The sequence below is a fragment of the Conger conger genome, chromosome 6 (genome assembly GCF_963514075.1).
Source record: "Conger conger chromosome 6, fConCon1.1, whole genome shotgun sequence".
Taxonomy (NCBI): Eukaryota; Metazoa; Chordata; class Actinopteri; order Anguilliformes; family Congridae; genus Conger; species Conger conger.
Window position 1 is genome coordinate 48,990,200 of NC_083765.1, and position 26,074 is coordinate 49,016,273.

The following is a 26,074-nucleotide window of genomic DNA, read 5'->3' on the forward strand; positions in this document are numbered from 1 at the left end:
GACACACATGCTGTACAGAAGCTGCTTCCCACACTTCATTTCAAGGCACCAACCAGCTCGTCAGGAGCATTTAATGGTTAGGTGTCTTGCTCAGGGATACGTCAACACACCCAGGGTGGGATAAAACCGGCAAACCTCTCACTGCCAGACGACTGCTCTTACTGCCTGAGCCAATGAGACGACTGTTCTTAACGCCTGAGCCAATGAGAAGACTGCTCTTACCGCCTGAGCCAATGTCGCCCAAGATTCGCAGGTATGGGAACTGATGAAGATATTGTTGTGTCTCTAATGGGTCACCGCTCTCTATAGCCAGGACAATCGCTAGTAAAGACAGCTGAATCTCAGCGATCGTGTCAGTCTGGAAGTTGGAGGTACTGGTGAATGTGGCTAATCAGTCAGCAGCTGATTGCAAGTCTCTCAAAGTTGATTTTAACCAAAATGAAAAATCCTGTAATTGATGAACAAGCAAAATAATTGTACTTCAGTTTTTTCCTGAACCAGATCATGGAGAAGGAGACATCTCTATACATGGGGGCGAAAATGGGATTAGTGTGCTCAGTTATATTACTCCATCGGTTCAGTTGGAACAGTTCACCATGTAAAGGCGTCTGCTAGTGAGTTGGCCAACAACTGCTGTGGTTTTGGCTGAAACGGAGAGGATGGAATTGGGGATTCTAGCAGAGCAATGGGAGCCAGTTGTAGATGGAACTGGTTCAGTGTGCCTCGAGAGATCATAGAGATGTCCATTCCGATCTACACTAGCTCACGTGAAACCTAGGCCTTATCGTCACCTCACATGGTTCTGGGTCTGGATCCATTGGATGTTATTCCTTCAGGCACAGTATGTGACAGAGGTGTAATGTGAGAGACTGGTACTAAGGCTTTGGCATTTGTCCTTAACTTTGACTTACAATGAAATGCAATTAAGAGCTCATTCCTCAAGATAGTTTTGTTGATCTCACTGATCAACTAAATTAATAAAAAAAATATTTCCAATTTGAAACCCACAACCTTGGGAGTTATCCAAATTAAGATCAAATGTTGACTGAATCCATTACTGATCAAAAAATGAGTAATTGAATCCATTACTGATCATTCTGTAGAATAACGCTATGTCACCTGAGGGTTCCTTATTGGACAACATGGTTCTTTGTCTGGTTGCTTTCACACTTCATAGTCACAGTGTGATAGAGGGTTCCATAAAGAAACGAAAAGGGTTTTTCTCTGGCGATAAGCCAAAGAGCCCTTTCTTTGGAGAGTGTAGCAGCAGTCTTAACTGCCAGACCTCAGGTTTCCTCCCATTCCACCACAGTCCTCATCCCTCTGAGATCTGACTTGAGTTCCCTCTGGGTAGCTGGTCCACATTTCCTGCTGCAGTTGTCCTCTTTGCCACCTCTGTTCTGGGGTCATGTTGGTGGCATTGTGGGAAACAGTGGGAGGCAAAAACCAACAACAGCAAAAAAAAAAAAAAAAGAAGAAGAAAAATAATGAAAAAAAAGAAAAAAGAAGACCAATAATGACAAGACGTGGGACTGATGGAAGTCATGGACGACAGAAAACAGCCATGAAAGAGGAAGGACAACAGGCATGAGAGGCACAGAGTGCCCTGTCACGTCTGAGGAATTAGGCAGGCATACGCCGCCCCGCTGCTGTAGAAACCGAGACGCCTCGCTTAGGCTGCGGTCTGGGAACATGAAAGCATTTGCGGGATGAGCAGGAGGACTGGCCTTAATTTAAAGCTTCGTAGCCAGGGATTTTGGCAGCACACAGCAGTTGTGGGAGGGGGGGGGGGGGGGGGGGGGGGAGTGGAATTTGGTTACATACTGTATTCCAAGGAGGGAGCGCAGCTCCAAACAAACCAGAGTGACAGACTGCTGACAAAACCATTCTGCCCACATGCCAGCCCCTCCAATGGGAAGCGGGGTGGGCTCCCACCTGACTCCAGGGAGGTCGTGGGATAGGACGGGGCAGGGGGAGGGCGTGAGGCAGGACTGGCACGGCTTAGCCGACCGCACCCTCCCGCACTGGTCCAGAAGCCTGAAGACCCAGTGATGGTCAGGCAGGCAGTCACAGCCCCAGTTTGGCCGGGCTCCCTTCTACACAGTGCTGCCTTTGTCTTTTTATTGTGGCCACACACACTGCTAAATCTGATATCTGTCATCAAGATGCTGTCCAAAGGTCAGCTCATGGGCAAATGGGACAAAAATGATAGGGGACGATTAACAAGTCAGTATAATCCCTGTGCTACTGCAAGTGTAAAACTGTTGTTTTAGTAATTCGGTGGATTGCAGAACATCTTTGCAAAACCAGTGCAATGTCAATTATCCATAAACGTAGGCAGTTTTTTTCGTATAATAAGTATAGTAAAAATGATCTTTAATTGAACTATGCTGAACTGAAACTTGGGAGACTGTATACGCTGCAATGTAAAGCTGGAATGATATTATCCAAAGTCCAAAGTTAAGGTTCCCTGAACCTAATTTCACTTTAAAATGTAGTATGTTTATCTTTATGTAAAATTTTCATGGTTGCAGATGTTGGAAAAGGAAAAAGTTAAAAGTGCATCGCAACAGTGGCAAATTGTGCGTGCACTGAATTTAAACAGAAATGCAAAGTTCTCTCATCCCATGTGCAACAACCACCTCCGATATCTCAGTGGGGTTTTGTGTCTGGAACCGAGAAGAAGGGGCACCTTCGGTATTTCATTTTTCATCTGTTGGTGAAAGGTGAGCTGGGCTTATAATTAGCTCTTAATTGGCCTCTCGCATTGGTTTGAGCTCTTCAGCGGGTGGGACTAGGTCAGAGCTTGGGTAAGGGCTAAGACACAATGCAGAAGAAACAGCAAAAGGCCTGCAGAGGATGACCCCAGGAATCTGATACTTCTTCAGTCACATGTCAGACAGGAGAAATCTGGCCAGCAGCCGGTCCTCTATAACCAGCGCCAGAGTCAGAGCTGGCTGCTGGCTCTCCATCCAGTTGTTTAGGGCTACAGCCATCTTTGGGGCACACAATTCAGCGGTTAAGTGATGGTTGTGATTTATGTTGAAGCACTCTGCGACCGCAGCAACATTCTTGTTTCGGGTCACCAAAACCAGAGGACTGGCTCTGCCTCTCCTTCTTCAGTCGCCCGCTGGCGTGGTCTGGCTCAACCACCAGGGCCCTGTTGATCTCAGCCATCCTCTGCATAGTGGCCACACTCCCAGCCGCCCGCTGGCGTGGTCTGGCTCAACCACCAGGGCCCTGTTGATCTCAGCCATTCTCTGCAGAGTGGCCACACTCCCAGCCCGGAGCGCATCTCGACCCATTTTAGTTTTGATGTGATCACAGCATGTTCTGGCAAAGGCGGGAACAGTTAAGTGCCAGGAAACGAAAGCATACCAATGTGCCAGTAAAATTTCACCAATTGGTCTTAAGTACTACCTGGGACGCACACACTTAAATACTACCTGGGATGCACACACTTAAGTACTACCTGGGACGCACACACTTAAGTACTACCTGGGATGCACACACTTAAGTACTACCTGGGACGCACACACTTAAGTACTACCTGGGATGCACACACTTAAGTACTACCTGGGACGCACACCCGGTTTTCATAATCTGGATGGGTGAAGGTGCAGAACACATACCAGAACAAAAACAAAAAAATTGAGTTTTTAGGATTTTGTTACAAGAAATCATCATAGCTTATAGATCTGCGTTTTCCTCATTTAATTAAAGAAGAGAGCACTGTCAGACGGAGAAGACCACGCAACAAGAGTGGTTCCCAGGCCTCAGCGGCAGACCTGCCATTCACAAGCCGGCCAGCAGGAGGCAGTGTGACTGATGGATCAGGTGTGAAGGGGAGCAGCATTGGGCCAAAGGCCCTGGCAGAGATGTGACTGCAGCCTACATCTGGAGGAAGAGGAGGAGGAAGAGGGGCGAGGAGGAGAAAGAGGAAGAGGAGGAGGAGGAGGGGGCGAGGAGGAGGAGGAGGGGCGAGGAGGAGGAAGAGGAAGAGGAGGAGGAAGAGGAGGAGGAGGAGGGGGCGAGGAGGATGAGGTGGCGGCCACAGCTATGCTGATGGAGCAGGCACACAGCGCAGAGCATGTTTGATTTGTTTAGGTACGGCAAACACGGCACTCGCTAGGCTGAAGTTTCCGCCACCAGGAGCTCCCCCTTGTTTATTACAGAAAGGCCAAAGCTCCACTGCACTGCTGTTGTTGGTACAGAGCGGAGGCCTTCCCCAAAATGCCAGCAGAGGCCTTCATCCACTTTCAGTAAAAATAAATCTCGCCCCCGGCCGGGCAACAAAGCATGGAAATTCCGCCAAGCCAGCGGTACAATGAAATTATATAAATATGGAATTTGTTTCTTTTGTTGGTGAGAAAATGAAATTACTTTGATTCTGAAAGTCTAGTTCACACTCTTTTTAACAGTTAGTATAACTGTAAAGGTAAACTCCTTTTGCCTTGCAAAAACACTTTTTGACAAAATAAGAATGTACATGAAAAGAATATCTGCTTTTCTTGTCAGCACCCAGTAGGTCTGAAAATAAAGCTTATGTTATGATAAATATGTCGAAAGACTATTATGCTTTTTGCATCACCTTGTTTAATATCATTTGCAAGATTTAGAGATATTTTGTGAAGACCTCTAATGTTTGTGATGGAGGGTATTATTTATAAATGTAACATTTATTGATTTAAGTGTATAGTTCAATAGATACCAATGAAGATGAGGTAATGTCTTACCCAGCTGTGACCCATCTCTGTCAAAGAAGTAAATATCTCAAAATACATGTGTATCTGTCTAAATGCATATGTGGATCAATTTTGCTATGTAATTTAATGTAAATAATTGAAAACTCCTGTGTTGCATTGCAAGTACACCATTTACTAGAGAATGCTTTAAATCAAAGCATTTCCATCACTGACTGGCAGAGATAATTGTGTTTTCACACAGTCACATGTTTTACTGGTATTGCTGGCTAAAAGTTGTTCACCAGACAATCTGGGGACAACCCAGCAAAATGGCTGATTTACGGCTCTTGTGGTTTTGTATTTAAAATAACTGCTTTTCTTGCACTTTTAATTTCCTTTGAGTTATGAGGCTCAGATCGGTATCACATGCAGAAAGGTCAGAGGAGGTTTAACATTGTACCACCAAGAAAATCTATCTGCCCATCAGCAGCGGAGGAATTTAAATGCAACTGTTCTTTTAGTTCTCAGCTGGGGAATTTTAATTACACTTCTGAGTTTTAAACCACCAAAGTAATCAAATTTAGATGGTTAAAATAAAAATATTGCTTTTAATTCTTCTATATTTACAAGGGTACTATGAAACAGTAGATAGTAAAATGATTAAACATATTTCAGCTGAGCAGTCAACAACCACTCCATGCGGTCTGGTTGGGTTGTTGTATTAGCCACTTTTCCTCCAAAAGAAATATAGTATCCTTGTAATAATGTATTATCACATTGTATTTGCGATTTAAAAACTCCTGATAATGCAATTACAATTAAAGCTGTCTCAAAGACATATTACGATATCTTCAAGGGCATATTGCCACTCTCAGAACATGCTTGAGGGCTTACAATTTTGTCATCATTTGAAAATAAAAAACAATGAACAAAAAATATGCCTTAAAAAAAATAATTAAAAAAATACTGTAGATGCAGTCCTTCAGAATTTTCCAATGTGACTTATATTTTTGGACGGAGGTAAAGCCACTGATTTCTGCGATGGGTGACCATACCTCAAGCACTGCAGGTGCCGATAATATGGACACTTCCCTGATTACCCACCCCCAGCTGCTTCTTTGTAAGGTTTTTGAAGTCACCCTCTTTCATTGTACTGGAAGGTTCTTTCTGACTGTAGAGAGAGAATTAACCTGAGTGGGAGCAGGATGTCAATGTTAGAGCAGGCCTACAGACCACTGCAGCGATCGGTGGCATTGTGGATATTAGTTGGGAAAAGGTCAGTGTACAGAAACAGGAAATAAGCATTATGTAATTTTTTAATTTATTTTTTATTTAGTCTTTTAAGAATGCACTGAAATATCGGCAAATGCATTTAATACTAGCTAAAATACCTCCTTGTCGCAAAAGAGCGCAAGATGTTGCAGTGGTTCTCAAAAAGTGGCCAAATTTGGAGACAATTTATCCAAATTGGCAACACTGAACTCAGTGCTTAAGGAAGAAAATGGCTCCCTCTCTGTCCCATTCTCACCTTAAAAGCAAAGCCACCTTACCTTGCTTAATATATGGGCTTTTGAAATTTTGAAACTAGTATTAGCCTTTAAAGGACTTTAAAGCACGAAGAATGACTCCACACAAACAACATGCTTTCATTCTCCTTCCCTCTCGCTCAACCAGAACACATCTGAACAGGAAGTGCGTAAGCGCGTATCAGACATGTAAACGAGCAGGGTGCTGTCATGGCTGCCAGCCTTTGTTCTCTGGTGGGCAACCTTCTAGGTCATGTTTGGTCCTCCGAACCCGCTCCCTTACAGAGTGCTGTCATGAACTAGCCAGAAATGTATTAGGAGTTATCGTTTATCCAAAGGTCATATATATATATATTTTTTGTCATTCCACCTCAACAGTGGGATTCATAGAATGCTTTTGGAGACAAAAGGATGTCACTCAATGTTTTCCTCTCAGAACCACCACGATAAAGGGGGTCTCTGGTGCCCCCATGTTACAACACCTGCGAACAATTGGACTGCCATCGAGAACTGCAATAAAAAAAATCATAAAAACACAAAGGAGTGCATGGCATTATAAAACACAGAAATATTCTATTTTCTCTGCTTGCACGTATGAACGTACTATAATGCACAACTGGAGGAAGGGGAAAAAAGTGACTAATCTGCAGTCGGTTCAGACAGAGGACTTCCAAACACGCACATCTGTGCACCAGCTGAGTGTTAAGGCATTTCGTTTTTATGCCGTCAGATATCAAAGAGCAGAGGCTGCACTGCCATTACCGGGGTAGATGTCCTCTTCTGAAAGACAAACAAGCAGCAAGCCTGGATGCTGTCCAATGCTTTAACACTATTCTAAAATAAGAGCCTGGCACCCCAACTTAGTTTATCTACATACATACAAACAAGCATACATACATACATACATACATACATACAAACTGTAGCAGGATACGATGGCAGTGCTGTCACAATCCTTGTGTTTGGAGCACTAATGCAGACACACATTTTTTATGGATCTGGCTCAGCACCTCAACACAAAACAGCCTATTTGCTTCACCACTTGAGGGCTTCAAATGACTTTGCAAGGCTGTTTTTCTATGGAAAAGAGTGGGTTGTATGGAAAGCATTAGCACAGATATTTTTTTTGGTGTTCACATTCAAGAGGTCAGGCCCTCTGTGTGGTTGACTCCTATTATGTTATTGTAATATTTTCTAGTTTCATTGTAGTCTCAATCCAATGACCAAGCGAACAGAAAATGCTTTAAGGTGTCCCCCTCACTGTAAGAAGAATGTTTCCTTGTCCTCTTGTTGGACTTACAATACTTGTTCCATGACAGTATCTCCTTGGCAGTGTAGAAATAAAAAGCATTTTGCATTTTGAAATATAAATTTAACTCACAATTGTTTTGCCACTGAGAAGTAACATCAGTCACAGGCACCGACCATTCTCAAGGTCATGATGCCACTTTAAGAACATTTTACATTTTGTCGTAATTTGGGAAAGAAAAAAAACATAAAACAAAGAAATCATGAACAGGGAACTCCATCATTTACAAAGCCCATCTTTTTCTATGACCCAGCGGGGGACAGAAACCAATTTGTATCGTGAGCGTTTTTGAGAAACGGAGCAGCTCGTCTGGTCTTCAACCTTCCCAAATACTCGCACGTCACCCCCCTGCTTACTACCCTCCACTGGCTGCCTGTCATGGCTCGCATCAAATTCAAAACATTGGTGCTAGCCTTCCAAGCAGTTAAGGGGTCTTCCCCAGCTTATCTACAAAAAATCATTAGACCCTACACCCCTGCCAGACCTCTTCGTTCAGCCTCCACAGGCCGCTTGGCACCTCCCCCTCTCCGAACCTCCACCTCACGCTCACGACTGCTGTCTGTTCTGGCTCCACGGTGGTGGAACGAACTCCCCGTTGAGGTCAGAACTGTAGAATCTCTCCCCACCTTCAAACGCAAGCTGAAGACACACCTCTTCAAGCAGCACCTCTCCCCATCCCTCCCTACCTCCCTGTGAACCTTAATTGTTGTCTCTGTGACTTGCTTTGTGTATCGGTATTTTTTAGTTGGCTAGGTAAGCAGTGTTTTGATAGTTAACTTTGGTCACTTTTGCTCTGAGATTGGCCCTCGTCCTTATCTTTGTTGTACAGGTAGCAGTTCAAATTGTACTTCCCTCTAGGGTCTTTCAGCGAACTTATCCCTGGTTATGGATATGCACTTTGTTGTACGTCACTCTGGATAAGAGCGTCTGCCAAATGCCAATAATGTAATGTAATGTAATGTAATGAGAATACTGTGGTTTCTCACACAGCGTTGAAACTGATGGACTGCAGCTGATGCATCCTGGGAAACATCGGCATTCCCAAAGACAATGCTGCCGTGCCCACTACTTGTGGGACAAGATGTTCTCAACATCATCTCAAGATGTTCCCTGCTGAATGCTCTTTCCCAACAGTGTTGCGGGAAGAGAGCCAACCAGAGTTCAGAGCTGGTGCACAACAGTGTAAAAATTGCCATATTATGTGGTATTATAATGTATCATACTATTGAAGGATCACATGATCTCAATGCATGGTTCAGTGGTCTTTGGATGGCAATGCCAACCAGGAAATTTCATGTTAACTATTAGAAAATAGCTATTAAAAAACATTATTCATAATTTGTTGTATTGTTACGCTGTAATCCCATGTTAGGAATTATCTCTGACAACGAATAAAAATGACAGACACCAATTCAAGGAAATCAAACATGCTGTGCATTGAGATTCTTCAGGTAATTTGGTCTTTCCTTGTTCCTTGAATGTAGAACCACCACTCACTACAAGGTACCAAATGGTCATTGTGCAAGAAGTTCTCTGATTGGAAACATCCCAATGCAGCCTGCAAGAAGCACCCACAGCCCAAAGGATCCCACATGACCACCAACATTTCTCTGTGACAAAAAAAACATCTAATGGAGCTTTAAGGATTTTTTTTTAATCTGTACAAATGTATAAACATTGACTGAATAGACTTTCCCAAAATTTAGAAAAATCTTGTCTTCTTGTTTTAATGTCACATTACACAATACCACTTTATATCACAACATCTGCTAGCACAAAAAGATCAGCCATTTCTTTATTTATTGGATAACTTTTAATTTAAAATATGGCCATAACATTTGCTGTTCAATACATTACAATTTCCTGACAGAATTGTGGATGACTCCAGTGTAAGGTAATTTCATTGGATGTTGGATCACCACCATTTTGGATGAAACATCCCAACTTTACATTTAGGATCAGCTAATCTGCAGATATTTTTTTGCACAATGGGCCTCATTTATGAAACGTGAGCTGAACGGAATTCACCGCAAACTCAAAATGCAAAATGCATTTGCACAAAATAATGTGGAATTCATCGTCGGATGTTAGTTTAAGACATTAGGAGCTGAACAAACTTCACAAGTGGTCTCAGCTGTTCGTATTTTGATTTTGAGTGGTAAAATTATTTTAATAAGCCACTTGAATATTATAATTATTAATATCATATAAAAACACAACAGAATTCAACATTAAAATGGGTTCATGTTACGTTTCATTCCGGTAATCCTGATTAATTAATGCTTAAGTGGAGTTGAATATAAATTCCATAAAACACTCAAAACGTTTGCTATAAATAGGGCATAGCTGGCTCAGACCGCCGTTTATATGTTTGGCCTCTCTTTACACTACATTACATTACATTACGTGGCATTTAGCAGACGCTCTTATCCAGAGCGACGTACAACAAAGTGCAAATCAAACACAAGAACAAGTGCAAAAGTGGACCAGAGAGGACAGTACTGTTCCGAGTCCTAATGTAAACATACAGAAATTCAGAACCCTTGAAGAGTACAATCAACTTTCAAACTAGCATACCACAGTTGGCAGCTAGAATACAACAATACAACAGCCAATAAAAACAACAATACCTATACAAGTAACGATATCTATACATAAGTGCCATTACGGTGTAAGGCTAATCACGGTGATTGTGAGTTGGGGAGGGAAAGGTGTAGCCTGACGAGATGGGTCTTCAGTCTGCACTTGAAGGAGGTCAGAGACTCTGCCGTTCTGACATCCACCGGGACATCACTACATGTACAGGTGTTGCTTTAGCCTATTCGATTATTTGGGGCCTGGCATAGCCCAATCTGCAAAGAGCGCATATTCAAGGACCGAGCCATAGAGTGCCATACTGAGTCAGTCTTTGCTATGCCTGTCCTTCAGAGTGCCATACTGGCATCACCAGCGCCACACAGGCGTGCTACGCGCAAGCAAAGCAGAGCTTCTTCCAAAACCATCCCAACGCTCAGCCTTATTTTAAAGTCAATGAGGTCCTTTCTTGTAGCCATGCTTGCCATAATCATAGGTACTGTAACCAGATCTGTTTTTATATTTGTATTTTTATACATGCCTTTTGACATTCCGGGATGTTATTTGCTTAATTAATGGATGAGCCAGACCTGTTTGGTCGTGCATGCTTTGGATTGTCCATCATTTTCCCGAGTGTATACATTTGTGTTGACTGCTGCTGAACAGTGCCTGTGCATGAAAGGCAAAAAAATATATATAAAAAGGAAAAGATGTTTAGTCTGGGAATAGACACTGTATTTTTCAACTAAATGAGGTTTTATGTACAGCAGTGAAGAAAGTGTTGACATCTGGCTCCAACAAGAAGAAAAAGTGCCCATTTAATGGCAGTAGGCAGTTATTGGGTTTTTGCATTGAAGAAATTAAGAGGCTTTGGAAAAGCTTACTGATGCCAAACCAAATCGGTCAATTATGTGTATACAATGAGGGATTTGAAGATATTTTTCAAGAGAGGACCACAGCCATTTAGACACACATTTAGACTTAGTTGGAAAAACACTTGTTGAAATTCTACCAGACCACACCCTACTCCAAACACCAAATACCAGACCCAAATATGTTTACTCGATGTCTCTTTTCTGGGCTGAAATGTGGTAGGAAATCTTTGATGTACTTTGCTGGAGTTCATGTAAACTACATTAAGAAATGACAGCGGGTGCCATTTGAGTAGGTGCAAAATGGAACAACCAAACTGGTTTAAATTTCAAAAACGCTTGCTTATAGTTAAAAACATAACACAGACACTATTATGTTCTAAAGGACTGATTTCTGGTTTAAATAAATATTTGCCCCTTCTGTAATTCTTTAAGTTCCAGTTGAACTCAGTAGGATGACATTGCTGAGAACATAATGCATGAATACCCTGTATTTAACATGTCAACTGTTGCCTCTCTATTTCGTTTTGAGAATTATGAATGCCATCTCATCTGCCCAACTATAATGTAGTAATAGCTAATTATGCATGTCAGTATGCATGTTTCATTTGATTGTAGCTTGCATAAAATAAAACTGGATTAGTATAATCACAGTGGAGCTATTATTGCCAGTTCCCATGTTCCCAGGGAAAGGAAACCAGTCACAATGGTGTTGAGAGCTACAGTACAACTGGACAATCTTTACATTGCATGGAATTATATTACAGGCATTTAGCAGACGCTCTTATCCAGAGCGACGTACAACAAAGCTTCAGATATTCCTGAGTGAACAAAGTTGAGAACATCAATGCTAGACTCAGGAATATGGAAGTGTGCTATCACCAAGAAGGCACAGAAAGCCAGTTTGGGCCTCATGCATGAACAGGATAAGAGTGAGATTTGCCTCATTACTATCTCTAATAGACTCATATTTTACAGAACATTTTTTTTGTGTGTGTGAATACATAAAGAGTATGTTGACTTTTGCATGAAGCTGAAGTGTTACCTTGGGGTGATCACATAATCTTTTGGTGAGCCTTATCCAAGTGGTCAAATAATCACGACAGTTGAAAGAGATTACTGATGATGACGGGAAGGAGTTTGAGAAGGGATATGTTTCAGATCCCAGCTCTGTCTGGCTGCTCTTTAAAGCCTGCGTCCTGTGAGTCAGCCATAAACATCACTCAAGGGCCCCCGCGCTCAGCACAATCTGCTGTCAAGGGCCATTTACCCTTAAAGGGGGAAATCTTGTCATCTGAGAAAACATAAACTACTGTTGTAAAAACAAAGCAACCTCAGAACGAGGTCCAGGAGCTCTGGTGCGGGTGAAATCATTCAGTGCAGTCTGCCTCCAGCAGGAACACAAGCACCCGAAGCAGGACAGCGGACGGAGGACATATGCTTCAGTACATAGTGTTAAAATGCTTCAACTCGATATTGTGCATGAAGCTAGTGTTCAGCTTCAGACCTCACTTTCAATGGGCTTCTTATAAAACTCTTCAGCGACCGTAACATTTAAGCCATGGCTAGAGCTCAGTGTTTCCCCCGGTCTGGGTTTGGAAACCACCCTGGGCGCAGGGGTGAACCACATCATACACCAGGGCTTCTAGCTTTTTCTGTTCGCAAATCATATGTTTCTCTGGTGGTGGTGCATAGGCTTAAACAATGTGTTACACACAGAGGCACACTGTGAGCTCTGGAGTTACACCTTCAGCAGTCTCACCAGCTTATGGCTGTTTAAACCTGTTTTTCTTTACTTTGCTTGATTACCAATTACACAATCCATTCGCTCAATAATTAAGACAGAGAAGTAAAATGATTATCAGCAGTAAAATGATTAGCAGGTAATGATTACCTTTGTCGTGACACTGTATCTGGTGCCACGCTGACCACAGTTGATATTGACAAAGGATTTGATGCCTTGTCTGGGTCACACATGAAATGAGTCAGTCAGTTTGATGAGTCGGGACCCAATCTGCTTTCATGGAACCTGATTCATCAAAGTGCAGAATTGGTCTGAGATGACTGTTATGTGTGCTGACTTATGTTTAGACATCTGAAATATGTTGAGGTGGCGTGGTCTTACCAGTTAGATATTACATTTAAGGGGGGAATTCAAAATACAGTGCATCCGGAAAGTATTCACAGCGCGTCACTTTTTCCACATTTTGTTATGTTACAGCCTTATTCCAAAATTGATTAAATTCATTTTTTTCCTCGAAATTCTACTCCAATACCCCATAATGACAACGTGCAAAAAGTTTTTTTGAGATTTTTGCAAATTTATTAAAAATAAAAAACTAAGAAATCACATGTACATAAGTATTCACAACCTTTGCCATGAAGCTCAAAATTGAGCTCAGGTGCATCCTGTTTCCACTGATCAACCTTGAGATGTTTCTACAGCTTAATTGGAGTCCACCTGTGGTAAATTCAGTTGATTGGACATGATTTGGAAAGGTACACACCTGTCTATATAAGGTCCCACAGTTGACAGTGCATGTCGGAGCACAAACCAAGCATGAAGTCAAAGGAATTGTCTCGAGGCACAAATCTGGGGAAGGGTACAGAAACATTTCTGCTGCTTTGAAGGTCCCAATGAGCACAGTGGCCTCCATCATCTGTAAATGGAAGAAGTTCGGAACCACCAGGACTCTTCCTAGAGCTGGCCGCCCGTCTAAACTGAGCAATCGGGGGAGAAGGGCCTTAGTCAGGGAGGTGACCAAGAACCCGATGGTCACTCTGTCAGAGCTCCAGCGTTCCTCTGTGGAGAGAGGAGAACCTTCCAGAAGGACAACCATCTCTGCAGCAATCCACCAATCAGGCCTGTATGGTAGAGTGGCCAGACGGAAGCCACTCATTAGTGAAAAGCACATGGCAGCCCGCCTGGAGTTTGCCAAAAGGCACCTGAAGGACTCGGACCATGAGAAACAAAATTCTCTGGTCTGATGAGACAAAGATTGAACTCTTTGGCGTGAATGCCAGGCGTCATGTTTGGAGGAAACCAGGCACCGCTCATCACCTGCCCAATACCATCCTTACAGTGAAGCATGGTGGTGGCAGCATCATGCTGTGGGGATGTTTTTCAGCGGCAGGAACTGGGAGACTAGTCAGGATTGAGGGAAAGATGAATGCAGCAATGTACAGAGCAATGTCCTGGATGAAAACCTGCTCCAGAGCGCTCTTGACCTCAGACTGGGGCGATGGTTCATCTTTCAGCAGGACAACGACCCTAAGCACACAGCCAAGATATCAAAGGAGTGGCTTCAGGACAACTCTGTGAATGTCCTTGAGTGGCCCAGCCAGAGCCCAGACTTGAATCCGATTGAACATCTCTGGAGAGATCTGAAAATGGCTGTACACCGACTCTCCCCATCCAACCTGATGGAGCTTGAGAGGTGCTGCAAAGAGGAATGGGCGAAACTGCCCAACTATAGGTGTGCCAAGCTTGTGGCATCATATTCAAAAAGACTTGAGGCTGTAATTGCTGCCAAAGGTGCATTAACAAAGTATTGAGCAAAGGCTGTGAATACTTATGTACATGTGATTTCTTCGTTTTTTTAAATTATAAATTTGCAAAAATTTCAAAAACTTATCATTATGGGGTGTTGTGTGTAGAATGTAGAGGAAAAAAATGAATTTATTCAATTTTGGAATAAGGCTGTAACATAACAAAATGTTGGAAAAGTGAAGCGCTGTGAATACTTTCCGGATGCACTGTATATAAGACTTGTCCTCAAAAGTGTAGAAATGCAAAAATACTCAATGTCATGTTATATTCAGATGGATGCGATATAACCCATCATTCAACAGTGAAATAAATGCATTAAAATGTATTTTTACACATTTCTGATGGAGCACAGTGGATTTACAGCCAAATACGTGATGTCAAATTTCAACAATCCAGGATTTTTTTATGTGTAGGCCAAATTAAAAACCAACAACAATTAAATGGAAGTTTGTTCCTTCATATCTTTTTAAATTATTCCTGTACTTGGAATGCATTCTGCATTTCAGAAACAGTCCAGTGAATCATAAAATGTTTTGGACAGTTGCGTATGATTCCTTGTTGGCACAGCCTAACATAAAAAAATGGATTTTCTCTGCTGTAAAATTCTCAATGGAAACTCAGACACAATAAAGTGAGTTGTCCAACTTAAATGAGAGCATGTTTTTTTTTTTGCTGAGCTGTTGGAATTTTTATCTTGCAATGCTGTCGGCTTTGCCAATAAAACATATTATTCATCTTGCTCTCCTCAATATTTAAACAAATCACTGTGTTCTCACTTCCACCACTGGCACATTTGAACCATGTGACAGGAAGATGAGAGCACTCTTAGATGCAGCAGTATTTATTGGTGGGTGGACAGAGAAAATCTGGTGCTCATCAAATCGCCCTTTTTTTCCCTCCCAACTCCTCTGCTTCTGTCGAGGACTGGGCATGTTTTCTTTTATTCCACACTACTCCAGGACAAGCCTTTTACAGGGCTCCTTTTTAAAATATAACGAGGGTATTACAACCTGGTGCAAATCAATGGTAGAGGGAACACCATGCCAGTAACACAATGGAACACATTAGAGGTGTATGTGTATGGTCCATATTAAAAACAGAGCGCCATCCTGGCAGTCCGCTTTTCTGAAGCCTTTGACTTGACTCAAGTTAATGTGAAGTCAAAATTTTAAAGATGGATTCCTTCACAAAACGGGAGGTTTGGGCCATCAGGAGAATTTATATTGGACCACCTACACTTTATATTGCTGATCCGTTTCAGTTAGCCTATTTTGGTCAGCCTATTGTTTGGCCAATGTTTTCTCTTTCCTTCCTTCAATTCTATTGCTGCTATCAGTTACATTTTCATATGCCAGCACCTGTGACAGCCATACGTATGCCTAAACTATGACACCCGCCACCGTGTTTTACAGTTGAGGGAGGTGCTTTGGATTTTGAGCTGTTCCTTTTGGCTTCCACACTTTACTATTGTCATCACTGTGATACTCACAAACTATAACCCAGTCATCCTGTTTTTGTGCCCAATTGCTAGTTTGCATATTTGCCGCGTAGTAATTTTGTAATTCTATTTGTCATTGACACATTGACACCTGCATGTATGTGTGAGTGTGTGTGAGAGAGATAGATTGATAGACAGAGAGAGAGCGAGAGAGAGAGTGTGAGAGAGAGAGAGAGAGAGAGAGAATGAGCACATGGAGCAACTATGTCCTTTGTCTGTTCAACAACCTTACACGATAAGCCTTAGAAAACTGTTACTTGTCAGTGCTGTAAAGCACATTGTTGCCCAGTGGTTTCAGTTAACATCAAAGAGCCCTACACAGGCAGTAATAGTTATATCAAAACCTGAAACGCATTACTCAGGTCCCATGCTGGAGTCCTTGGAGTGATTACGTGACCCTCAACAGAGGGTTTTCTTTCTTCTTCTTTTTCCGCATCACTCAGTTTTTTCTCTTTATTTATTTTATTATTTGAATACCCATCTCTCCCCAGGGAGCCAGAGATCAGGGCGGTCAACAGGCTGGTCCAGCTACGGGAGGACGGGACCCAGGCAGCTGGCTCAGCCGTGGGGGAGGAGGAGGGGGTGCCTAAGATGCATAAGATGCATAACATTGGCGGTTGTTATGCAGTTCCCATTAAATGGTCACTGAGCAATACACCTATCAGAAAGAAAGAAAGCTAGTGGTGATATACCTGCATAGATATGTGGGTCATGTACCAAATTGTCCAGTAAACATAAGCTGGAGCTCTAGCTAGCAAACTGACCCATAGTACTTCGATACAACAAACACATGGGAACAAATATAGTTTACTGCCAAGTTACAGTTCTTCTCACATGCAGAAATTCCAGTACGAGTTTGATGACACATTCCATAGTGTGAACCAGACGAGGTAAAAATAAAACTAAAATTTAGTTTGCGGTCATGCTGACTCAGATTAGAAAAAGGCAATTAAACCAAGCCGATACATCAAGTCACACTGAATGCTCTAGATGTCAAAAGTAGTGTTTTCCTTTCTTTTTATCTAATATAGAAGCAAATGAAATAGGAAACAATAATTGTAAAACAAATATTCAGTTCAGTTGTGTACCAGTTCTGGGCGAGGAAGAGAGATTGTGATATCCTTTATCAGTTTTCACAGTTAATTGATGACATGGTGAGAAACCGTTCTGTTTTCCATTTTCAGTCCAATGGTTGACACAGTGGATACTATGTTGTAAGGATTCATGTTGATTCAGTGAGCTCTGTAAGTTTTGGCTTCTCTTGTGCATTTATTTAGACACAAAAGAAACCCTGTGATGCTCAGAGATGCATCTGATTACCTCAGACCTAAAATGCAGTGCTCCAGGAAACATTGCACATATGACTCACAGGATACAAAGATCATAAAAAACATTCCTTCTTAAACAAATAGAATCTCTTAACACCAATAAAAGGAAGGTAAAAGAATATAATGAGGCTCTTGAAACAGTTGCTGACAGTCCAGAAAGGACATTTGGAGACACCAAAAGGATATGATATGTCTAATGAGGTGTAAAATACTGCATTTTCCTTTATAAACTATGCAACACTTTTTATCCTGAAGAAAAAGTGTTTGCACTTCCCCCCGCCTGTCACGCTCCAACCTGTCTGTCTCAACCTCCCTCTCCTTGCTCCAGCTCTAGGGCTTAAGGGGTTAAAATGCATTATGAGAAATAAAGCAAGCAAACATAACAATGGCAGTGAAAGACAAAAACATTCTGGTAACAGAATTTTGTGCTTGATATTAAAATTGATTATTTAAATAGTAAAAAGTAATACTGTAGGGCAAACACAAATCTTGAAGTGCGTTCTTGCTCTTGACACACATTGAAAATTCTAATCGATATAGAGCAGACAAGCCAAAATATATGGTTTCATGTGCACATACAACATCAAATATTTAGTTTCAGGCCTTCAATGGGACTTGGACAGATATTGAACAGTTTTCACCTTTTATTTAGGAAAAACTTCGTAATAATCTATCTACACTCACTGAGCACTCTATTAAGAATAACTGTACACCTACTTATTCATGTGATTATCTAATCAGCCATTCGTGTGGCTGCAGTGCTATGCATACAGTCATGTAGATACAGGTCAGGAGCTTCAGTTAATGCTCTTATCAACCATTAGAATGCACATCAACCATTACACAGTCTCGAGAGTTTGCAGACAGAAATTCTGCGGGCAGAAATGCCTGGTTAATGAGAGAGATGCTCTTCTGCATACCACTGTTGTAATGTGTGGTTATTTGCGTTACTGTCACCTTCCTGTCAGCTTTGACCAGTCTGGCCATTCTCCTCTGTTGTCTCTCATTAACAAAGCGTTTCTATCTGCAGAACTGCTGCTCACTGGATTTTTTTTGTCATTTGCACCATGCAAACTCTAGAGACTAGTGTATGTGAAAATCCCAGGAGATCAGCAGTTTCTGAGATAATCAAACCACCCTGTCTGGCACCAACAATCATTCCACGGTCAAAGTCACTTAGATCACATTATCAGTGTCTACATGATTGTATGCATCGCACTGCAGCCACACAAATGGCTGATAAGATAATCGCATGAATAAGTAGGTGTAATAAAGTAAAAATATTCCTAATAAAGTCCTCAGTGCAGTCCTATCTTTAATAAGTATCAAAAAATAAAGATGTCAAAATGTGTATTTAAGTAAGCCTGGACGAAAAAGGTATTACATGTATGAAACAGAAACTCACCAACAACTCTCTCCACAAATGCTGCTGAACTGGGTAAATCCTGTTTAAGCACCGCTCTTGACCTTACAAAAGCATATTAGCTGAAAGCAGTTATTACAGCACATAAAAAAGTTTGATTATCATTTTCACGAGTAGTGATGGACCGGTTATGATTCACAGATCATTTGTGGTGGTTTTCCCCTTCATACCTTCATACTGGGACTGAAGTAATAACTTCAGTAATAACCTAAAAGTACTTGAATATACTCTCAAAATTGCCAATGTGGAGATTTATCATTACCGTAATCTTAAAACAAAGGGCTAATGCTGCAGAACATATGAACGAAAGCAAACCTTCTACATTGCACATGTGCACAATCACCCCCCCTCCACACACACACACACACACACACACACACACACACACACACACACCTGTAGATACAAAATGCTGCTTTCAGCCAATTCTCATTTTGGATGTAAAGATGCAGCTTTTATTTTATGATGTCGAGGAAAGTGATTTGTGCTTAATACAGACCTGGTGTAAGCAACAAAAAAATAAAAATTATACATATATATCTTCCATGATCTTGGACGTAAACTGACAAAAACTTTGTTCTACCACATGGACAAGAAAAAAACAACTCCTCTTTACCCTTTAAGTCACCAACACCTGTTTAACATCTGTAGCAACATGCATAATGTAAAGACACATTGTCCTAGCATTGAAGACCATTGTAACACAAACGCCATCTCTCTCCGCATTAGCCCTATCTGCACATTCTGTTCCCATGTTTTCATGCTAATAAATAGGGGAGATCCGAATACTCGGACTAGACGAGTACCCGTTACGATTAATTACATTTTTCCGAACACGCGTGGTGTAGGCTCGTGTTGGCTAATGATTGGAGAACTGGCGTTTTTGATGTATTTACTTTATTTGGCTGCGATAGCTGTACATCGGTAAGGAATGTGCAACATAAACTTTATACTGTTGCGTGATGGGCCAGTATTATTAAACAGCCAACTTTACCGTTTGAAATTAGACAGCGCAATGGTGCTGATCCGAACCACTTTGGCCTTTCCATCACATAGTGTGGGGTTTTTCTTCACAGCGCTCAAAATATTTCTGTCATCAACTGCTGATGTTTTCCTTGGTCGACCTGTTCGATGTTTGTTGCTCAGTACATGTAGCCTATGGTTTCTTTATCAGGACATTCCAAGTTATTGTACAAGCTATCCCCAATGCTTGTGCAATGGCTCTGGCCGATTTGCCCTCTTTTCAAGCTTCAAAATAGCTTGCTTTTCTCTCAAAGACAGCTCTCTGGTCCACATGTTGGTTTATCTTTTCTAACTCGGCAATACCCAAGGCTAAAACCAAGAGTAGACATTCAGAACCAATCAATTTTAACCAATTAATCTAATCAATCAATCAATCTAACACGACACATCTGGGCAACAAGAAACACCTGTCAGTCACTCCTTTCAAATTTTTGTTCCCCATTCATTAGTTCCGTTGTCAAGGAAGACGTTAATACAATAGCCTGAATTGCTACCTGCAAGTTTCGCATTTAATTGGAGGGCACAGGTACAGGTACTAGCTTGTTCTGATCAATACGAACGGCAGCGTTGCTATGCTGTAACAATCGCCACAAGTCTCATGTTAAAAAGAAGGATACCAGCACTAAATCTGGCTGGCTGGCCTGTTTTGATCATTACGAATAGTTGCATATTGCCACACCAGTCACGACGAGCTTAAATTAATGTTATTTCCTCATAACTGACTAGTTCATAGGGTATCATCCCTTACGTGTTAAATGTGTTCTGTTATGGTGAATATGACCAACAGCTACCTGATTCCCATCGGCTCACTCGATCCCCTTTCTATGTAATTTAATTTCCACTTTACTGTATCTAGACATTTTATGTACTAGAATTCAAATCTTGTGAATTAGAACCTACGCTGGAACTTCAGCTAGTTGCAGTTAGAAAAGGGAAGAATACATAAACGTTTCCATGCATGTCCATACCTTTTTATTAGCGGTACAGTGCGAACGAGACGGCTCTTTGTATTACTGTGAGTTTACGTTACCCCAAGACTGAGCAAGGGAAACATTGGTACATTCTACATTGTATCGTTGTATCCCGTCACTGGACTTCTGGCTAGCTAGATGGCAAGCTAGTAATGTTAGCTAACTTGGCTAGCTAGCTAATATTTTAAATCTTAGCTATGCAAATATTCCGAAAACAAATGTATTCTGTTCAACCAACATACATAGACCGACGCATACTAGCTTACAAAAACCGCAAGATTAAGCGGGCAGATCTTAAAATGGATTGCTATGTTAGCCCGCTAGCTTCTATTACGCCTGAGCAAAAAACACTGTTGTCTGTAAAGTTAGTAAGATAACCAAGAACGTTCTTATTGTCATTATCAATATCATCAGAAACATCTAACAGAGAGGTAGCTGTTGCTAAGATACAACTGATTTTGCGACTTGCGTGATGCGTGCTGGACACGTCTGTACTCACAGTATTGAACTTATGGGAGTTGTAGTTTTTACGCCCTTTGTTGCGAATGAAAATGATGTCGAAATGTGACCAGTCTTTTCTTATCACTGTAGTTGAATCATGATAAAGAAGCATTGCAAATTATTTGCCCTAGAGTGTCGTTCACTGAAGATGAAAAGTCAGCGAATTATCGTATTTTCCATTGTTAAACTACAATTCCCAGGACAACGTACAGCGAAATCGAGGCAGTGTAAATAAAACTCCAGGAACATGAAACGTTCGAGTGACAGTGAGAGAAAGAAGAAAAGAAAGGTATAAATAGTATTTTTCATATGGCTGTGCTTACTCACTGATGCAGTTTTATTTTTTTGGTTGCTAGCCGGTTATTGTCAATGCATATAGTCATTTGCTAGCAAACTAGCACACGTGCTTCTGTTCCCCTTGTTACAATTTCCTTTCAGAACGAATAGCAAGTTTAAACAGTTCGCTAGATTTCATTTAATGTAAACAACTGACATTCATTTCACATTGCCGTTATTCAATGAAATAACGTTTCTAGGAAATTACCAAATCAGCTAATTTGGGCTAATGACCATGTAGATGAAGCAGTCTTGCTAATTCAGTAGTTGTGTTGCTAAAACTAATTAAACTCTGTAATAAGGCGGACCAGTGGTTCCTTAGAAGGATGGATTTATTTGTAAAATAATATGGAGTACGTGGGTTGTAGTTGTATACCAAATCTTTATCGAGGACCTACGAATACAAAGAATGCAATTAAACAAAGTATAGCGCGGCGTAGAGGCCCATGCATTGTTAACACAAGTAGCTCGACCTAATCATTGAATAGCACGCTTCAGCATCCCTCTGATTCACAAGAAACAATGCTAGCCGTGGCGGCAGTTCGCTAATATTTGATTTAACGTTAAACCTCGTCATTAATGATGTGCCCGTCGTGACATCAGTGCTAGTCATTTGCATCCGTATTCACATTTCGCTCGTCTGTTTGAGCCAGAACTTGTGTTGCACATTCATACGCTGTACATCAGATTTAGGTATAAACCAGTGAAGATCACGGTGGTCAACTTTGAATTTGCATTTAAGACTATTCCAAGACAGCCACCAATTTGGTATTCGTACACTAGACAAGTAGGGTCTACTGCTTCGCTGCAGTGTAAATCGCGGGTTTAAACCTCTGGACCACAGACCTGCATCCTGTCTGTGAACTAAGGTTTAGCTGTTCTAGTTGCAATGCAGCTCTGTGAGGTTTAAACTCTAGCTAAGCATATTGCAATTGACCCGTAGATTTCAGTTTTTTTCTGACCCAGTCATGAAACACATTGTATGGATTAAAGTAATAGCAATACTGTTAAACTGGATTAAAAAAAAACAATCAGAGGATGCCAGTTTTGTTTGCCATGTGAATCGTAATGGTAGAGGTTATCCCACAGGTACATAGATTTGTACTGACTTAGGCTTAATGTTCATGGCTGTACTTATTTTTTGTCAATTGTATCTTATTCAACCTGTTCTGTAGTCTGTTCTAATGACCTTGATATGAACTTTTTTTGTATGTTGCATTGGATAAAAGTCTCTGCTAAATAAAATGTCATGTACTACTGTCCAGAGTGAACCTCTGCTTTAACAAACTCAGTAGTCATTATTTCAAGTGGCACACATCATGTAGCTCAGAAGCTTTGTAAGACATTGTTCCTCCCATTTTTTGAACTGCTTTTTCCAGCTGGTCGTCAGATGGGTAAACTCATGGTCTTGCTCAGCTGATTTTGGAGGAGAAATAAAAGGGTAATATTTTGACTTGGAAAGTGTGTGCTCGTAGTTGCTAGAACGACTGGTGAGCTACATATCAAACATACTGCAGAACAAACATTAATCTCTGTAGCTGTACGGTATATTATGTGGCAACAGTTTATCATAATGCATCACAACTTGTAAATGGTGTCAACCTTGTAGGTTTTTCAGAGTCAGTTACTCAAAAGGGTTATTGTATGTTCTTTAAGATGTTGCGTTCATGGCTGTTAGTAGTGTAGTGCTGGAAAATGTAAAGAGCAGCGTGTTTAAACCGCATCCCTCCCTACTACAACCCTGTGGGGCCGGGTAACTTTTATGGGACATTTGAATAATTGCATTGACCTGATTGATGTGTTAGCAAGCCCATAAATAAATTAGATAAACAGGCTCAATCAATAGCTCTCAAATTGGTTGATATATCTCGAGGTCCAGCTCATGATAAAAACTCATGTTTAACATACATGGCAGGACACAGTTTTCTTTAACAAGGGGGTATGTACTTCAGATGAGCAACGCTATACAAGTGGAAGGGGTCCTCGATAAATGTAGGTATTTTGTAACTAATGATTTAAAAATATAACATTAAGGTTCAGCCTCACCATCTGTACCTAACTGCGCAAATTCATTATCTTCCATATTTTACTTTTCAGTTCAGCTGAGCATATGATAACTGAAGATCAAGTAACCTTTCAAATTTCAAAAGAAGTAGCTGCTTATGCACCACCATTTTCAATAAAGTTTTGATGGACATTGGCAGAAATAATGGGGTGGTGATGCAAGCTAGCATATGACATTGATTCATTATTTATAATTTGCTATGGAATTTCTTTCAACACCTTTCGATTCATTTCATATACTATTTGGGGAACAATGAAGATTGCAATAAGAGCCAGTCAAAACCTTTCAGGGGTTGCTTTCAGTAAACCCACACGTTACATTGCTTGCATGATGGATTGTTTGCAGTCTATCTGGAGTTCAACAGCAGCCTTAAACTAAAACCTCATGTTTTAACATATACATGTCTTTCACATTATTGTGTTTTGCCTCAGGATAATTGGTATTGTTTTAGCTTTCTCCCGCTAAACCCACTGCTCCATATTTCGCATCGGAATCCTTTCTGGTCTTCCCCTTTTGTTTGCTGCCTTGGCTGTGCCAACGATCTCTGATTTCCTGGAACTTTCTTAGTGCACAGGAACGCTTTTGTCCGCGTTAGCTCAGTGGAAGTAGAGCATAAATTGAAAATGTGAATGACCATGACATTCATCCAAGCAATGATCGGACAGGGTCACCGGATGGTATGAGAGATGCTTTAGCTGAAGTACAAACCTGAAAGTGTTCGATCCAGGATCCACCTGAAACCATAATGGTGCCTCTCAGGGGCTTGTGCCACTTCTATAATGGCTAATAATTATATTTGCTGGCAGCATTTCTTTCCAAGTGGATCTTCATCAGCTAAGAGAAATTGAAATTGAAATGTTCCACAATAAAAGTTGTTTTGGGAATGTGATTTGTGTGATGTGTTTACAGTAGGTTTTGTAAAGTATTATATTGTTCAGTTACCCTTTCTAGGAAACCCCCAAATACACCAAAAAGCGGAAATATCTGAGAGGTGAAGGAAACTTGTAGTCTTACCACTACTGAAACCGCATTAATGACATTACTCCAGAAGATTAGGTTAACTGCTCAACAGTTCAACATAAGGAACTGCAAATATCTGGCTATAGTGTGGCTCTATACAATTGCTATCTATCCGTGTAGACATGGACGTGCCTCTGGCCTGTATAGCCTATCCTGATACAATTATGTATCTTGTGACGGCACTAGTGTATAGGCGAGTGTCTATGGGGTGCAGGTATCCTATATTAACTATGTTTGTTAGGACTCTGAAGTGTGCAGTGCTGTGAGTCAAGAGGATGCAGGTTAAAATTAATACACTTTATTAAACCATGTGTAAAGCAGAAATAGAATGTGAACGTGTAATATGTATGGCTGTATGTGAATGGTGCGCAGGAGGTCGTATTAGCAAGTCTCCTCGAACCATTCCATACCCAGGGTTTACAGGAAAACAACAAATCATCAAATAAGGAGTCACAAACGGTGTTAACAACAATGGTCCTGCTGATGTTATCTCTGTATGTCTAACAAGCCTGGTTAACCTTTGTAGCACAGCTGGATGCTGACTCACAGGTAACTTGCATTACCTGTGTTTTATTTCCAAATGCTGTTTCAAGATCTTTATTCAGCAACCAGTGTACTACATCACTAATGACACCAACTATTTCCCACAACATTAGCTATCTAAAGATACCAAACACTGTATGTGGAAAACCCATGGTATATACAGTACTATTTCACCTCATCAGTTCTGGGAGCATTCCACTGAGGTGGCAGAGTTGCGCAGAGGCAGCGCAGTGATGGGACCAATTGTATTGTATTGACGAGCACTGTCTTTTCCAACCTTGCTGACCCTGTGTGCAGTTTTTATTTTATTTTTATATTACTGTAGTTTTTGTCTTTGGTTTTGATTGGCCTACACAGTTCCATGTGTGATGACCCTGTGTGATGTCCCTGTGTAATGACCCTGTGTAATGACCCTGTGTGATTGCCCTGTGTGATGTCCCTGTGTGATGTCCCTGTGTAATGACCCTGTGTGATGTCCCTGTGTGATGTCCCTGTGTGATGTCCCTGTGTGATGTCCCTGTGTGATGTCCCTGTGTGATGTCCCTGTGTGATGTCCCTGTGTGACTCTGTTCAATTTAACGACGAGCAAGGCCGGGGGTGATCACGTGGCCACAAATCCGGTCGCAGTCAATCACTTACCTGCAGTAAAGCCGGGAACGCGTTAACCTGGTGAATTAGTGTATCCATTACAATTTACGGTCGCTAATGCGGTCGTCCTGTCGTGTTGGGGCCGCTGCATCATGTCAGGTGTCAGTTCCAGCAGAATCAGCACCTTTTATGCCACCAGCTTTTTTTTATTTTCTTTTTTACAATTTTTATTTAGTTGCAGAGTAGGCGGCGAGCGCCGTTA

The 26,074-nt window shown here is 41.4% G+C and overlaps 1 protein-coding gene across 1 annotated transcript in view; it reads left to right on the forward strand.

Moving 5' to 3' along the window:
* Positions 1-21,442: 21,442 nt before the first annotated feature.
* Positions 21,443-26,074, forward strand: part of fto (FTO alpha-ketoglutarate dependent dioxygenase) — a 127,096-nt gene continuing 122,464 nt past the window's right edge. The window contains exon 1 of the mRNA XM_061246228.1: positions 21,443-21,549. Within this exon, the coding sequence (XP_061102212.1) occupies positions 21,508-21,549 (42 nt within the window). The 5' untranslated portion in view covers positions 21,443-21,507. The remainder of the gene's footprint in view (positions 21,550-26,074) is intronic.